This window comes from Miniopterus schreibersii (genome assembly GCF_964146895.1).
Source record: "Miniopterus schreibersii genome assembly, chromosome: 4".
In the NCBI taxonomy this organism is placed as follows: Eukaryota; Metazoa; Chordata; class Mammalia; order Chiroptera; family Miniopteridae; genus Miniopterus; species Miniopterus schreibersii.
Window position 1 is genome coordinate 78,511,824 of NC_138105.1, and position 18,021 is coordinate 78,529,844.

At 44.6% G+C, this 18,021-nt stretch overlaps 1 protein-coding gene across 1 annotated transcript in view; it reads left to right on the plus strand.

The window, feature by feature from the left end:
• The window catches only part of DOCK5 (dedicator of cytokinesis 5), a 161,795-nt gene that overhangs the window by 91,497 nt on the left and 52,277 nt on the right, over positions 1 to 18,021 (plus strand). The window contains exons 13-20 of the mRNA XM_081135067.1: positions 1,114 to 1,239; positions 6,488 to 6,612; positions 7,861 to 7,959; positions 9,203 to 9,275; positions 11,744 to 11,847; positions 12,763 to 12,946; positions 17,143 to 17,240; positions 17,479 to 17,568. Coding sequence (XP_080991193.1) covers positions 1,114 to 1,239; positions 6,488 to 6,612; positions 7,861 to 7,959; positions 9,203 to 9,275; positions 11,744 to 11,847; positions 12,763 to 12,946; positions 17,143 to 17,240; positions 17,479 to 17,568 — 899 coding nt within the window. The remainder of the gene's footprint in view (positions 1 to 1,113; positions 1,240 to 6,487; positions 6,613 to 7,860; positions 7,960 to 9,202; positions 9,276 to 11,743; positions 11,848 to 12,762; positions 12,947 to 17,142; positions 17,241 to 17,478; positions 17,569 to 18,021) is intronic.

Sequence of the window (18,021 nt, forward strand, 5' to 3'; positions counted from 1 at the left end):
ATGCAGCTTTTTCCATATTCAGGATTGCCTCCCTCAAAACTTCCCAGAAGTAGGATTTCTGGGTCGAGTGATGGCAACAACCTTAAACCTGGAAACAGAAAGCTATAGATTTCTACCAGTGGCACTAATTACCATCTTGCGTGCTTTGCAAACTGATACTTAAAAAATGTTTCCTGTTTGAAAGGTAAAAAGTACGCTTCCATATAGTTCTCTTGAATTAAAAAAACCAACAACATGCCTCTTCATGGATTATCTAGCCTTCATGTGTATGTGAGTTTTCTAAAGTTTTCCCTCTCAGTTTTTATGAGCACTTTATATAATAAAGATAATCTGTCTTATTTAGGACATATATTTTCCAATTTTTGGTTTGCCAAATAGTTATAAAATTCTTGTACTTCCTTGTGAATTGTCTATTCATGCCTTATGTATTTGTGAGGATGTTAATGTTTTTTCTCCTAATGAGTGGTATAAATTCATAATTATTTATAAGTATTTCACCACTTTATAGTATACTTTTTAAGAATATAAAAACTTTCAGTTTATACATAGATAATTCTTTTTGCTTTTGTGACTTCGTTTCTCTACTTAGAAAAATGGTTCATTCTCAGACATTTAATAACTATACATTTATTTTTTTCTCTTAATTCCCTGTCTTTTTTCAATATTAGGAATTTATCTTAATGAAAATGTGAGGTGAGATATTAGATTCTGTTCTCAGTAGCAGCACATTTTTGAAATTGTGTTTTTTTCGTGATTTGTTGTGCCTCTTTTGCTATATGTTATAGTACTGTTATAGTATCTCACCATTTCCATTGATTCACCTAACTTTTTACCACTAGTATCATACATTACTAGGGCTTTACAGCATTTTGGTGTCTGATAGGGGCTGTCTTCATTCTCTTTCCCCCCAAAGTAAACATATGTTCACTTCTCTGTCAGATTCTCAAGAAGTCCTCATGGAGTGTCATTAAACTGCTAAGTTAACTGGGGGAGAATTTTCATCCAGCAATACTGTGTCTGTATATCATTACAACATATTTTTCTCAGTGTTGATGTGTGTGTATTATATAGATCATGCAGGGAACTAAAAGCCTATCTTTTATTTCTTTGAAGGACTTTGGGTGTCCTTGAAGCTATTGCCGGGTGACCTCACACAAGTTCAGAAGAATTTCTCACACTTGGTGGATAGATCCACAGCAATCGCCCGAAAAATGGGCTTTCCTGAAATAATACTTCCAGGTAAACACTTTGTCTGCTTCAGGCCCCTGTTCTGCTCCCTCTAGGATTTCCTTCCACGGAGTAGGTACTCCTAACAGCACAGGTGAAACCACACGATTTAGGTACCTGCTTTCAGTGGTACCCGGACAGGGGAGATACAAACAGGGCTTCAGGCAGCACCTCAGAGAGCTGCCCGGTTGCCAAGGCCAAGACCAGCTTCTGAGCGAACTCAGAATGTTCTGTCCGCTCTCTTCCTTTATGTTCCGCACAAGCCCGTCCGCAGTGCTTCCCGAGACTGTCGTTAGGTTGAACTAAGTGGCACAGGTTCTCTGCTCCGAGAATAATCTGCGTCATTTGCACGGACCTCTCCCGCGGTGATGTCACCAGCATCCTGGGCTCCTGGCTGGGAAACTCCAGCGAGGTGCCCACTCAGCGAGGTCACCCTCTGCTTCAGTTGCTTCAGCTCCAACTGTGTTGCTGGCAGTCCCCATACTCGTGGTGACAAGAACGTAAACCGTCTGCAGTTTCTTTAGTTTCACCTTATTTGCCACCATGTGTTGGTGATTTGCATCAGTATTCACTGATTTAACCCATTTAATGTCCTAATCTTCATATTAGTAAAAGGCAGTCAGTCATTCCCTCAAGGAACTTTATATAATATAATAAAGTTACCATTTTATTATATTATATCAATATTGTGTATAAAGTGTATAGTTATGAATAAATAGTAAAATATGAATATATGTATTTTATAGGTAGAACATATAAGTTAATAATCTTAGGCATCTTAGAAAAATTCTAGAAAACTAAGCTCTTACCTATAACATGAAAATTCAGGTTCTTTTAAAGTAACACAAGGTCTTATTTCTCCTTTGTGAGATTAATGAGCAGTCATAATTTGTTGCCACGCACACTGTCTGCATATAGTAGATATTAAAAGAATATTTGTGGAGTGAATGAATAGAAGAGCTATAAAGTGGAAATTTCCTGTTCTTATGAAAGAGGGTAGTTTTTCATCTGGGGTCCAGAGCCATTTCAGCCTGATGCATATTCATCAGCATTCTGGCGAAAATGCTGTCTTCCTGGTTGTTTTAAAAAATAAGTATTGGGCTTGGCCGGGCTTGGCTCAGCGGTTGAGCATCGACCTAGGATCCAGGTGATCGGGTTCAATTCCCGGCCAGGGTACATGCCCTGGTTGTGGGCTCAATCCCCAGTCAGGGTCGTGCAGGAGGCAGCCAATCAATGACTCTCTCATCATTGATGTCCCCCCCCCTTTTCCTCTCTATGAAATCAATAAAAATATATTAAAAAAAAAAAAAGTATTGGGCCCTGCTGGTGTGGCTCAGCGGTTGAGCATTGACCTATGAACCAGGAGGTCACGGTTCAATTCTGCGTCAGGGTTGCGGCTGGATCCCCAGCAGGGGGCGTGCAGGAGGCAGCCGATCAATGACTCATCATTGATGTTTCTGTCTCTCTATCTCTCTTCCTCTCTCTGAAATCAATAAATATATATATATATTTTTAATATATCTTTATTGATTTCAGAGAGAGGAAGGGAGAGGGAGAGAGATAGAAACATCAATGATGAGTCATTGATCGGCTGCAGCCCACACCCCAGGCATGTGCCCTGACTGGGAATCGAACCCCGATCGCCTGGATCCCAGGTCGACGCTCAACCACTGAGCCACGCCCGGCCGGGCAATAAAAATATATTTTAAAAAATAAAAAGCACTGGTAAAATTCCTACAATTGAAGATAGTTTTATTGCTACAGCAATACAGAAATCTGAAAAAAATAAAGTAGAGTTGTTTATTTTTTGGACAAAGTGAATTTATCTTTGAAATCCCGCTGGAAAGATTCTTTATATCAGTAGGATTGGGTCATAGACTGCCAGACGGCAGTAGACTTTAAAAATCATCTCGGCGGATGGTTCCCAGATGCTAGTCTTTGGATCACCTGGGAAACATTAGAATACAGATTTCCAGATTTTTCCAGAAACTTTGATTCCGTTCGTAAGCTCAGGGCTCCCCGGGTGATTCTGGTGATGGGCCAGGTTTGAGAAATACAGACGTAGACCTAAGTCCCTCACCTGGGAGCTTCCTCTCATCGCCGTTTAAACAGGCTCTTTGCTGTACCCCGCTTTCCCCTCCAGGTGAGGCGCTCTTCCTTTGGGCTCCATCTTCACAGCTAGATCCCTGGAAGCGATTATGCTCCCTGCCTCTGTTTTCATACCCTCCAGTCACTCTGTGGCTGTCACTAGAGTCAGGACAAAGGATATTTTTTAACATAATGATTGGTTCTGGTATTTCTGCGGCATGTGACACTTGGTCACTCCCTTCTTGAAATCCTCCCCCTGCGTCAGTGGGGACCCACCTCTCCCCCCCCCCCCCCGCGGCCTCTCCTAGGACTCCCCCACCTTACCGCCTCCTGCCTCACCTTTCAGTGTCAGCTTTCCGCAGTATTTGGCCCTTACGCCCTGTATTAGTTTGCTGGGGCCACCACAACAAAGGACCACGGACGGGGTGGCTTAAACGACAGAAGTTCGTTTTCTCACTGTCCTAGAGGCTGGAGTCCAAGATGAAAGTGTCAGCAGGTTTGGTTTCTTCTGAGGCCTCTCTCCGTGGCTTCTGTATGCTCCCTTCTCTCGGCGTCCTTGTATGGTCACCTTTTAGTCTTCACGCCGTCTGTGTCCTGATCTCTTCTTATAAGGACACCAGTCGTATTGGATTAGGGCCCAACACATGACCTTATTTTACCTTAATCACATTTTTAAAGGGCCTATCTCCAAACACAGTCACATTTTGAGGTACTGAGGGTAGAGGCTTCAACATAAGAATTTAGGGGGACACAATTCAGCCCATAACAGGCCCCCTTTGCGTCTCATCTGCATTCTCTCCCTAGGTGCTCTCATCTCCTCACTGGCCTCTGTGTGTTAGTTGCCTCCAAATCCATCTCTCTCACCCCAGGACCACTCCCTTGAACTCTGTCACCATCGATCCCACTACTTCCTGCCTCAGGACGTACGGTCCCCTGACTGGATCACTCTTTCTAACTCAGAATTCCCATTTGGAACTTGTAACCTTGCGCATCTACGCCTGGATCTTCGCTTGAGTTTTATCTAAGAGAATGGCACAGAGAAAAAGCCTGAAAGTCACCCTTGACCCCTCCCTTTCCTTTACACCTCACTGGGAATTTCTGGGTAAGACCTGCCAGTTTTACCTTTAAAAGGCCTCATATAGCCGCAGCCTTCTCTCCGTCTCCATTGCGCCACCCGAGCTGTAGCTGCTCTCATCTCTTCCCTGCACAGCTGCCGTCTCTTCCTAACTGGCTTCCCTGTTTTGCTTGCTTGGTCTTACCTCGTTTTCTCTGCTCCACGCTGCAGCGTGAGTGAGCTTTTACGAAAACCCACCTAATTTTGTCCCACGCCTCCCATGTTGAAAATATTTTGATGACTTCTGTTTTCTATTTAGGATTCGGCACGAATTCCTAGCTTGGCCTCTAAGCTTAGGGAGACTCATCTCTTGTCTGCTCCGTAGCCTCCTCTCACGCCAGACCCCGCCCCGCACTGTGAGCACTTCCATCATTGGTCGTAGACCCCTGGGCCTTTGCACATGCTGCTGTCACTCTCTCTTGCTCTCAGCCCTCCAATAGCAGCTCAAAGGAAAGGTGCCCCTGTGTTCCAGACAAGGTTGGAACTTAGGGTTATGCTTTCACAGAGCCTGGCCTATTCCTGGTACGTGATGATGCATTGCATTGTGTGATTTTCTGATAAGGCCTCTGTCCCCACTAGACTGTGAGCTGCAGGAGAGTGAGGCTGGTGTGTGTGGCTCACATCATATCCCACACACTCAGGACAGTGCTTGGTACAGAGTAGGTGCTCAATCGGTGTTTCAAATGAATATTATCTTATCTGATTGTATCATCGTTTATTCTACCAGCTGTTTATGGTTGGAAACTGAGGGACTTTCCCAGTTTTCACTTTCACGAACAGTATCATAATGAATAGCCTTATGGATAATCATGACCCACACTTTTACTTGGAAACAAAATTACCTGTGAAGTTGTGGTGTCAATTAAGGCTTTTGACACAAACTGTAACTTCCCCATTGACAAAGAATATATCAGGATTTATGTTAAGATTTTATTTTATTTACTTTTTAAATATATCTTGATTGATTTCAGACAGAGGAAGGGAGAGGGAGAGAGAGAGAGGTAGAAACATCAATGATGAGAGAGTCATTGATCGGCTACCCCGCAACCCTGGCATGTGCCCTGACCGGGAATCGAACCCCGATCACCTGGATCCTAGGTCGACGCTCAACCGCTGAGCCACGCCCGGCTGGGCTCTGTTAAGATTTTAAACTATAATATATAAATAAGCCCCTTTCCTTCACCTTACCAGTTGTGAGCAATATCTTAACTTTTCCCTAGTCGGATAAGCAATGGAAATGATGTGTTGTAAATGTGCACCTTGATTTCCTTGTGGTGCTCTTAGGATTTTATTTCTCACCCTGGGAGGCAGTTTAATACAGTACAGATTTTGGAGTCATTTTTACAGTATCGAGTCTTTCCACTAGGAACTTGGCTTGCCTTTCATGCAGTCCAGGTTTCATTTATGTGTCTCAATAACATTTAGGTTTTTCTTCACTATGGGGTGGTGGCTACACATTTACTAATTAATTCATTTTTAAAAGTTTGTGCTGGTTAATCAAAAATATGACAAGCAGAAATTATTCTGATATTGGTAAAAACAATGAAACTGATTTGAATAAACGTCATGTATTTCATAGTCTTTTAGAAGTAGTGTCAATCTCATCAGGTTGTTTTATGGATTAAATAAATTCTTGCATATAAGACACTTTGAGAAGTGCCTAGCACATAGTAAGCACTCGATAAATAGTAGCCTTCATTATTTTCAGATGCATTAAAATACCACACTTTTGAAGGCATTATTGAAAAAAAAATGCCACTATCACCTAATAAAATACATCATGTACTTTAGTAGACAGCAATTATTAAATAGAGGAAAGACTACTATTGAAAAGAGTTTATTTTTTAAAAACTGCATGTCAGAGGAACTCGAGTCTGTATGGAAAGGTAGAGCGAGTCATCGGGAGAGAACTACACATGTAAAAAGTGCTGTATGAATGTTTCACTACAAAATCAGACCTGGCAACCCCTAGTTTACTTACAGTTTATCTTATTACATCCTAAAAATTAAAAGTGACTTCCCTCAGCACCATTCACAGGACGGGTTGTCATGTTACAGGAGATGTTCGAAACGATATTTATGTCACCCTGATCCACGGGGAGTTTGACAAAGGGAAAAAGAAGACACCCAAGAATGTGGAGGTGACCATGTCTGTATGTGATGACGAGGGCAACACCTTGGAGGTATGACCATGGCCCAGGAATGCCGCGGCCACCCTGCCCCTCTTCACAACACCCCGGGACTCCTGGCCTGGTGGGGATCGTGCCCCACAGGTGTGCGCATTTGGCTTTTCATAAGGAATACATGTGAAACCTGTTAAAATTTGTAATTAGCCATGACCAGTTTTAGTAAGAAACCCATTTAGACTCTTATTTTTCTACTTCTCCTGGGCTAAGAAATGTCTCAAGCCAGTATGAGGAAGCTGCAGCTCAGAAACAGCAAGTTGTTTTCTCAGGGAAGCACAGGAGGTGCGGCGGAGCTAGGAATGGCTCCGGGGTGCCTCCAGCTCTCCATATGGAGCAGCACGTCGTGATTCTGACCTCAGGGGGACTGACAGGCAGGTGGCTTTATCTCGGCCCACATCTGGCTCCACGTGTATGAGCCATGGTCACCTGCTTTGGAATCTAAGAATCAGCTGCTCCTCACTCAGCTCACCTCGTGCCTCCTCACGCAGTCACGGGGGAGGACGGAGGGGGGACAGCAAGGCACACGGCCTGCCACTCCCCTTGGATATTCAAGCCTTCCAAGGAAACAGTTGACTAAGTCACGTAGCACCCTGTGGTATGGGACAAGCAGAATGCTGTGCGCCATGGCGCAGGGGTGATTTGTCTGTGCTATTGATAGAGCCCCTTTGCCCATGAGTTCAGGTGTCCAAGTCAGTCATTTCACAGCTCTGCTAACCAGCTGGGACGCGTCCCCTTGAAGCCTGGTTTTACTGAACTGCATGGTTCGTTCCTAGGAAAAGACACAGCCCTGAGTTTCAGTGAACAGGCTGTACCTGTGTGTCCTCCAAGCAGGGTGCACACAGGCCCTTGCACAGCGGTGGGCCTGGGCCTGGGCCTGAGCCTGAGCCTGAGCCTGGGCCTAGGCCTGAGCCTGAGCCTGAGCCTGAGCCTGAGCCTGTGCTGGCGCCTCAGCTGCTGCTCACTCTTGCTGGGCCCTGGGGAGGGGAGAGAGAATAAAAGTGCCAGCAAAGAGGAGTGTTGGGCGGGTGCTGGGCCCCTTAGCGATGACCACACTTAGACCCTCAGGGGAAGTCATAGAAACTCATTCGTACTCTGCTGTTCATTCCCAGATGTGATCAGTGTGTGCATGCCAGTGCCAGGCGTGTGCCGGCCATGTGGGGCACATAAGGTCATGCATGGCATGCAGGGCACTCTTACTGTTCTAGATAACATTGTCCCCTCCTGATTTTTTCTCTCCATCTGCAGAAAGCCATTCACCCCGGCGCTGGCTACGAAGGCATTTCAGAGTACAAGTCGGTAGTCTATTACCAAGTCAAACAGCCCTGTTGGTATGAGACTGTCAAGGTGAGAATGAGACTCCTCTCAGACATTAAACCTCCTTTGCACGCCTGCCTTCCTTTCACCTACAAATCATCCCTACGTTATCGGGAAGTGTTCGATAGGCTGTGCTGTGCAGTAAGAAAGGAACTGGTCATTACCATCCTGTACGAGAGCATTTGTCTTTAAGAGACTCAGATTTCTTAAACCACATGCTCCTTCATGGATGTGTAGAAACGTGACTAGAGAGACTGGTTGTAATGACGTAATGGCTGCCAAGGTGGTCCAGACCCCAAAGGAGATTTTCTTCTTGGCCTCTAACCTGGTTTTCTGGGCCTCTTTTCAGTGTAAATATGTATATTATGAACTCCAAAGTGCTTTTCCGAGCATCGTCTCATGCGAGCTCTCAGTAGCCCTGTGGCTAAAACATCCCCTGCTGTAGGCCCTTCTGATGAGACTCAGAGAAGGTGAGTGGCTTCCCAGGTCCCGTCGCCTCCTCGTGTCCGAGCCTAAACCGGAGCCCACTTCTGAAGCCCAGGCGCCATCAGCTCTTTCTGACTGTCCAGGGCTTCTGAGCTCTCCGTAGAAAACTCAGAAAATACACATTTGCGTTACTATCTCAATTCAGAAGTAACTGTTGTCCACAGTTCCGTATACTTCAGGTGTTTTCAATTATGCTGTTTATACAAATTTATATTGTGCTTTTAAGAACTTCTTATCTTGAAGCCTTAGTTACTCAGAAGTGTATCTTTAGACACTGGCATAGTATTGCATCATATAGTCATTCCAGGATTGATTGAACCGTTTGCCATAAGTTCTCTGCTCTTCTCATTGCCTCGTACACCTGTTTTTCCTGCCTCCCATCTTTAAGCAGCAGAAGTCTCCCTTGTCCCTAGTAGATACCTTTTCCTTCTATTTATAGACCGGAATCATTACCATATAAATAAACACCTTGCGGCCTGAAAGGTCCTGTATGAACCTCAGAGTGCTGGTGTTTTCTCTCTGAAGTATTTCCTGTTTCAAACTTGAGGAAATACTAGAAACTTGTAATATCTCCATTCTCAGAATCTATGATAAACAGCAAAGGTGGTCTTCTCCTGAGAGACTTTTGGCTTGAAAGTAGCTAAATCTCCTTTGAATGAAACCTTCCGCCAGATCTCACTTTACAGGAATTAGTGCTGTGACAGGATGCTAAAAATGAGCCTCGTTCTGTAAAATGAGCTATGAATACAAAGTAACGTGTGTAAACTCCCCGTTTCTTGTGATGCAGGTGTCCATTGCTATAGAAGAGGTCACTCGCTGCCACATAAGGTTTACCTTCCGACACCGATCGTCTCAAGAGTGTAAGTGCCGGGAGGTCCGCGACATTTCCCTAAGAAGCTTACTCTTGCTTGGCAGTGCTTTCATGGGTCTGGAGAGCAAGATACTTGCAAACGAGATACTTGGCATCTTCATTTCAGAACCCACTGGTGCTAAGGAAATGAGGGGAAAAAATGCATTTTTCTGGGCTTCTAAGATCTGTGGTATTATTCTGTATCTGAATTTCCCCAAATGTGTTCCGTGAACACTAAATTTTATAAGATGCTAATAGATGCTCTACGACAAAAAGGGTTTCACAGGGATGCTATCTATCTTAGCTCCCTTTTAAACACACTGTGTGCTGCCATATTGCTGAAAAGTCCCACAGCAACAAAACTATTTCATAGGAAACTGTTTAATCTGTTGTCTCCCGAAATTACTATTTTTCTCATTTTAAGTCTTAGAGTACAGATAATGAAGTGGCTGCCCTAAAGTGTGAATGGAGAAGAAATTTGATTGCTTTCAGATTGATCACAAAATTCTTGCAATTGTCTTGTTCTCATTAAGCGCTGCACAAAAATGCAATTCTTTATTTCAAACTGGAGGTGGTCGCCCCATGTAAGTGCCAGACTGCAGGCCAGGCCCTGGGTACATATCAGGTCATGAGACACGACCACTGCTCTGAAGAGCCTCTGTGGTCCTGTTTGGAGGTGAGCAGGGAAGCATGTGATTAAGTTCAGAGCAGTGATACGGGCTCCAGCAGCAGACAGCTGTCAGGGAACACGGAGCTTAGCACCTCACCTCGCCTGGGGATTCGTGTGTAGATTTCCTACATCTTAGGTGAGACTTGAAGGTGGCGAGAAGTTAGCCCAACAAAGGGTGACAGTGGAGAAAACTGTTTGAGAACCAAAGCCAGCTCAGTAGAGCTGAAGTGGGAGCAGGGGTACAATCATAATTTCAGGTTGAGCCCACATGAAATACTTTGTCAGCCAATTCCAAGGGGTCAAATGCCAGCAATTTCTTATGGCTCTATACAGTACGAAGCTAGCATTTATCAAGCCTCAGTTTGTACCCGATACTCAGTAAAGCTCTATTTACAAACCACCTGGTTTACATCCATGATAATCTGATAAAGTATATACTACTTCTATTCACATTTATATATAAAGAAATGGAGCACGGAGAGGTTAAGTACTTGGCCAAGTTCACACCGCCAAGAATCATTAGAGCCTGGGTTGGCAACCACAGTCTGCTTCCAGGTGGGCTGGAGCCAGATCCTCAAAGAGGAAGGCTCTTTCGAGCCATGTATGGAGGAGCCTTGAAAGGGTGTTTGATGGGTGGTGGTTTGGTATATATATATATAGCAGGTTTATTCATAATATCCTTATATTGCACATAGCCCAGATGGTCATCAAAAGGAGAATGGAACCCTAGCTGGTTTGGCTTTGTGGTTAGAGCCTCAGACTGTGGACTGAAGGGTCCCCTGTTCGATTTCAGCCAAGGGTGCCATCCCTCAGTTGAAGGATCCCCGGCCCTGATTGGGATGCCTGTGGGAGGCAACCATTCGGTGTGTCTCTCTCACATCGATGTTTCTCTCTCTCCCCCTTCCACTGTCTCTGAAAAGCAATGGAAAAAAATACTCTCAGGTGAGGATTTAAAAAAAATAAGAAGAGAGAAGAGTGGATAACCAGGTTGTAGCCTAATCACACAGTGCATTGCTGCTTAGCCAGCCTGGGGATGCAGGAGTCCCAGCAGACCTGGAGCTGTGCCTGTGGTGAGAACAGGCCGGAGTTACCCCAGCTGTCGCATCAGGTCAGGGATGCAGTGAGCTCAGACCTACAGGCCAGGAAGGAGGTGCCCTGCTTCCTTGGGAGGCTCGACCCTCCTCGCCAAATGCCTCAGTGCACACATACCCACATCTCCTGGCACTCGGGCTGCTGTTGCGGAGGGAAGAGTTGAGTAGAAACCTCATGAAAGTTTTGGAGCGGGGTCATTGACTGATTAGGTTTGATTGTGTAGATCTCACTCCGGCTGCAGTGGAGAGAAAGTGATGGGTGGGTAAGAGCTAGAGACAGAGACACTGGTGAGGAAGGTCTTGTGGAAAGAGAGGGAAGAGGTTGAGGTGGCCTGGCCTTGGGTAGGAACTGAAGGGAGGGAGAGACAAGGCACAGGCTCCAGAGGTGTTCAGTACATGGGGATGACACAGGGCGGAGTCGGTGTCAGCACTCACATTTCTGGTTTAGATCATCGAAGGGTTGCTGGGCTCATTCATCTGTAAACCTAGGGAGAGGAACATATTGGAGGAACCAGAAGATTTCGGTTTGGGAAGTATTTCCTTTGAGGAGCCTGTGGCACACGCAGCACGCGTGACTTATCGTAACTTGCTGAACGGTGCTGGTTATGGTGCAACTGAATAGCCTACTGCAGAGCAAAATGTGGAATTGGCCATCATAGCCATCGCTTTCTGATCAGCTTTCTGCACTGCTCAAACCCGGTTTTTCTGTCTTTTCAGCCAGAGATAAATCGGAGCGAGCATTCGGGGTGGCCTTCGTGAAGCTGATGAACCCAGATGGCACCACCCTGCAGGATGGGAGGCATGACCTGGTGGTTTATAAGGTGGTGCTAACAGAATGAGGCTCAGAAAATTGCTGAGGAAATATTTACTCCTGAAATCGGTCCTGAAGGTTCCTTTCAGACTTATGTGTATAAACATCAAAAATTTCTCTAGAGCTACCTGTCTCTGCCCCCTTTAAGTGTAGAACCCCAGAGGGCTACATCCCACAGGCTGTGTGGTCTCCCACCCCCTTTTCTGGAGAGTAGGTTGATTTATTAGTTCGTCTCCCTCCCCTGCACATGGCGCCTGGGGCTCCCCTCTTGCCGTCTCCCCTCTGTGTCACCCTGCGTGGAGTGTAGACGGTTGCACTGTTGGGCTTGGTTAGAGTGTGGTGGGTGTGGTAGGATGTGGTTTTCATATCAGCCTGAGCCAGGTACCCCTTCTCGGCTGTCGGGCCTCGCTTCCTTCCCTGACAGTTTTGGCCTCTAACTGCCGCAGGGCTATCCTATCTACTGAGATTTTAGAGTAGGGTGTAGATGCTGGAAGATCTCATCCATCCAACAGTATCATGAAGTTGGCAGCTCTTTTGAGGCGTATATACCTGATCTGTATTTTATAAGCTACTATTAGCCCATAAGTAGTTTCGGAAGGCAGGGCAAGCTAGTTCTTCCCAGCGACCCCAGTCTACCCAATGACGCATAATCGTGACCATTTAGAGGTTCAAGAAATGAAATCCAACCTTATTGTTTAGTAGTATTTCGTTATAGCAGAGACCTAGGCTGTTCTTAGTCTAGCTCACAACTTACTCCCATGTTTATTCAGTTTGGAAATTGTTTCTGGGCCCCCACTCTGGGAGGGTATCGCAGTGTGTCAGCGCGGGAAGGGACCTCATTTCTTACGCTGGGAAGGCACTGTTTTCCCTGGCATGGAAGAGGCTTTGCCCATTGTTTGGCATTCCTGACATGCTGCCTTTTCAGGGAGATAACAAGAAAATGGAAGATGCTAAGTTCTACCTGACCCTGCCTGGAACCAAAGCAGAGATGGAAGAAAAAGAGCTCCAAGCATCCAAAACCCTGACCAGCTTTACTGCAACCAAGGAGAGTACGAAAGATAGTTTTCAGGTTGCCACCCTCATCTGCTCCACAAAGCTCACCCAGAACGGTAGGTGTGGGGACCACGGTGACAGCAACGTGAGTTTTCTGCTTGGTCTTCCTGGGACCTCGGGTCAGCTTCAGGGGCTGGACCACGTGGGGCCACATCTTCTGAAGTGGGATGCTGGGCGCTTCGGCTTCTGCTCTCTGCTCTTCAAGTGAAGCTCTGGGTCTACAAGGTGTCCCCACCACCCAGCTGAAGCTCCTTCTCCGGTTTTGTTGTTCATCTTTCAAACGGGATGAAAAGCATTTGGGCATTTTTTAAATATTGTCAAACCTCTAAATGTATTTATTAACAGGGCCCACTCAGGTTTCTTTTCTGGATTTTATGACAGTATTTACTAAATGAAGTCTGAGCATATGGGAGAGTCAGGTTAGTCCTGACCTCTACTGTAGCAACCTTTAGACTTCTGTGCAAGTCTGTTGACAGTTGTTGTAAATTGGCATTTGTCATGCTACAAATTCTTTATAACTGACTTAATCATTTGCCATTTTTCAGCTTATGTACTGAAATGAACACATCCTATGGGGGGGGGAAACGCTTTAAATTACGAACTCTATTCAAATTATGGCTTAAAGTGGGTCCTATTCTGTACAAAAGAAATTAAGAATTTAATTTATGTAAAATTAGAAAGTCTTATGTTTCTTTCCTTCAAGGCTGCAAAGAACTCTGATAATGTGTCCTGTGTAATATATGTAACAAGCGATGTTGGTAGTAAGGGGGAGGACACTGGCAGAGAAGTAGAATCAGTCTCTTGCCCACACAGGTATGGCCGAGAGGGGGGAGGGTTCCCTGTTAGAGTTCCGTCTTTCCCCCAGATAGTCCTCTCTTTCCCATTTTCCCCTAAGCAGTCTTTTTTTTTTTTTTTCTTCTTTTTTTCTTTAATATGTCTTTATTGATTTCGGAGAGAGGAAGAGAGAGATAAAAACATCAGTGATGAGAAGGTCACTGATCTGCTGCCTCCTGCACACCCCACACTGGGGATCGAGCCCGCAACCTGGGCATGTGACCTGACCGGGAATCGAACCCTGATTTCCTGGATCATAGGCCGATGCTCAGCCGCTGAGCCACGCCCGGCCAGGCACCCAAGCAGTCTTAAATAATATCCTCCCACAAGAAGGTTTAAGGAGGCAAGCTGATCTAAACCAGAGAGAAGCGAACTCCTTCAGCGTGGATGTAAAAGATAAAGAACCAATGTAATTTGTTCTGAGAAAGAAGAAGCTGGGGAATATTAATAAGCCATCCATCTCTGGGGGCATTTCCTGATCAAGAGGGAGTCATTCTCTGACATAGACCATGACCAAAGGCATTTCTTCTTGCCTTAGAAGGACTATTCAGACTCAAAGGTTAAAAGCCACTGGCCCTTGTAGACTCTTTATTAATTTTTTCAAAACAAGAACAGACCAGTGTACATGGAATTATTTGTTGCTGGGCCCAGATGGAGGGTGAGGAAAGATTTGTTGTTCCAGGAAGGGAGAAGGGATTCGAGTTCCTGCAGGTGTGGGGCCTGGTGCCAGGTTGTGCACAGTCATGCAAACCCTAGCACAGGGAGACGCCAGCATTGTCATTATTAACCTCAGCTTACTGCCCAGAAAGTTGAGTTAAAATGCTAAAATATTTTGCCTAAGATCATAAGTGGTGGTCTTGGGTGTGAAACTAGATATATAACTTTAAAGCATATGGTTTTTGTTTCTTTTCTTTATTAAATGTTATGGTTTCTAATCCTTTCCCCAGGATATTCACTATTCTAAATTTGAGGATTGTCATTTAGAGTATCCTGAATTCTTACATACTTCCCTTGGGGATAGAAATTAGGGCAACTTTGGATAGCATTTGATAATACCTAGTACAGTCGAAGATGATCATTCCTGACGATCCAGAAATTCTAGTCCCGTCTTAGAGCTCAGAGAAGTTACTGCACCTAGATACCAGAAGACACATGGGAATATTCATAGCAGAATTTTTTGTGACTGCAAAAAATTAGAAGCAACCCAAATGTTTGTTGACAGAATGAATAAAAAATCATGGTACATTTATACAAGGGGATAGATATTATGCAGCAATGAAAGTTAGCTAGAGCTGTAGGCATCAACCTGTGTGGATCGCAGAAACGCAGTTAGTCCAGGGCTGTCTCCAAACACTGTGCTACCACTTTTCTGGCCCCAAGACCTGTGATTCACCAGATGCCAACTGGTTCCTAATGTGAGTAGTGATGTGGTGTGCAGACATCCTCAGGGAGCACACTTCGGGCTGATCGATGGGCTCTTTGCAAATGCTTTAAGCTGCTGGGTGACTGGAGTGTGTAAATTTTTCTCAGGCAGCAGTGAATGGAGTGAGGTATAGATGCTGTGGGACCATTGACTAGCCTGTGATAGAAGTAGAGATGGGAAGGTGGAAGTTTACAGTGCTGAGCGGACAGGCCTAGCATGATGCCTGTTATTAAGTACGGGAGGGAGGGAGGGAGGGAGGGAGGGAGGGAGGGAGGGAGGGAGGGAGGGAGGGAGGGAGGGAGGGAGGGAGGGAGGGAGGGAGGAATTGAAGAATTGCACTGAGCACGACAGCTTCCTCAGGGCTACCAGTTCTCTTTTCAGCCACCCATTCATTCAGTCTTTCATCAAACATGTATTGAATACCTAGTAGTACCTAGCAGCGTGGCAGAGTATAAGAACGAAAGCAATATGATTCCTCAAGTGGCTCAAATCCACGGGAAGAGAGAAAGAGATACCAAGTGTGTCTTTATTATTTGTTATTTTATGGATATGGATATGTGGGAAGGAGTGCCCACTGCAGAGAATGACTGGGAAGTTCTTCCCAGAGGGAATGAAGTTTGAGATGGGTCTTGAAATTTAAGTACGGGCTTACAAATACATAGTAGTTGGGTGCATTTCAGACAAAGAGAAGACTGTATGCAAAGACCTGGGGCTATTTGAGAGCATGCCATAGTGTGGGGGGTAGGGGACTGATCTGTCTGACTGCTGAGGGGTGAGAAGAGAACGGCAGGTGATGTGCTGGCAGGAGGGCCATCGGTGGGGCCTTACTGCTGTGGGTAGTATTGGGACTTCATTCTGTTGACAGTGGAGAGTCTCTAGGCACTGGGTTTTGGAGACTTCCAAGGGACTAAGCAATATGCAAGCCAGTGGAACAAACACCTGTGAGGCAGAGGGACTATTCTAATGAACAGTGTATGTTTTCAACTACATGTATATATATAGATATATAGATTATATAGATATAGATATATTTCTAAACTCCATTGATTAAAAAGTATTTGTTGCTGCTTTTACTAGATACAGTTCTGTTAATAGTAATAGTAATGTGATGTTTTAAACAAAATGGTAAAATAGTAACCGTCCAGATGCCTGTTATATTTCCATGGGACACTTAAGTGGCTCAACATTCATTAAAGCTGAAAGCGGCTTAAAGATTCAAAAGCCTACATTTTAAATGCACAGTCATCTCAAGACTTTTGTCCCGGATTCACCCCAAGGGCCATGAATCTCATCTGCCCTCCTTTGAAATAGCAGCTCATCTGATTTGCTTGTCTGTTTCTTTGCAGAACTTGGGAATCAGTATGTCAGAGTAGCAATGACATGATTTTTGGGAATCAGATGAATCTATAATTAGATTCCGTTCCTGCCACTTCCTGGCAGTTGTGTGACCTAAGGCAAGGACCTCAGTGTCACAAAGCCTCAGTTTCCTTGTCTCAAAAGTGGTGGTGGGGGGGGGGAATCCGCTCTGCAGTATGGATATGATGTTTAAATGAATTAATGTATGCATATAAGTTCCCTTTTCCCTTTGAATCCACCGAGACACACATAGTGAAAACGGAGAAGTTAAGCAGTGCAGCAAATTAGAGGTAGGGAGGCTACTTAAAAATAAAAATAAAAAACAAATAAAACTTTTAAGGAGGAGTGTTTAAGGTGTCAACTATGTGGCTGTGAGGTCATTATTTGCAAAATGTGAATTCTGTGCATGTATCATTTTATGTTTGTGAACGTTAGTGGTTAATTCTTTTTGTCTTTGAAAACTGAAAGAAGACCCCAAGGTTTTTCTCTGATTTAGATGAGATGCAGTAAATTAACAGAATACCTAAGGTATTGGCCACCTTAACTAAGAGCCATTGTCTTTTCTAGAGAGTTCTGTAGCTGGATCCTGCTCTTTCTAATTGGGGTCTAATGTTTATGGTTTGTGGTCATTTCTCCTAGTCGACCTGTTAGGCCTGCTGAATTGGCGCTCGAACTTCCAGAACATTAAACACAACCTAAAGAAGTTAATGGAGGTAGATGGAGGAGAGATTGTCAAGGTATGTTTGTAGATGCACACTTAGAAATGTACCCACTGTGTCATTACTTCAGCACTTTTAATTCAGCCTGTCCTTGTAAATGCAAAACTTGTTGTCTACATTGGGAAGCAAGTGCAGGATTTTTTTAAGAAAATGCTGTTTTAAAACCTATGCTAATGAAACCTAATTATCCCCGAATTTCTGCAGCGTGGAGCTGAGCCGAAAGAACCAAATAACCTCTCTGTTTTCCTTCCTTCAGTTTTTGCAAGATACACTAGATGCACTTTTTAACATAATGATGGAAATGTCAGGCAATGAAACATACGACTTCCTTGTGTTTGACGCACTGGTAAGCAGTTAAACATGTTCACTAGGTGGTTATTCTCTGAACCATTAATTTTCATTATTTCACTATTATAAATGATCGTGTTGCAGAGCCTCCTTCATAAATATTTGTGTACATCTGTCTTGACTGTTTTTTGAGGCTAAATTTCTGGAAGTAAAGTCAGAAACATTTGATTTAGATTCAAAGCCTTGCTTTTCTCTATTTCCTGTTGGATGTGCTTTCCCTTTTTCAGGAGGGAAAACAGGGTTGGAGCACATTAGAAATCAGGAATCACTTTAAGTCACTTAGAAGTTATCTAGTTCTAAACCAGGAGAGACCACTCACAGAGATGCTTGTGGCTTGTAGCATATGTGTGTGTGTTCATGCAAGGCAGACTGACCTCGCAGGTCAGAGATGAGTCTTAGTCCCATGTACGTACAATACCCGGTCCTGCAGACAATTCAGTCTGTCACACAA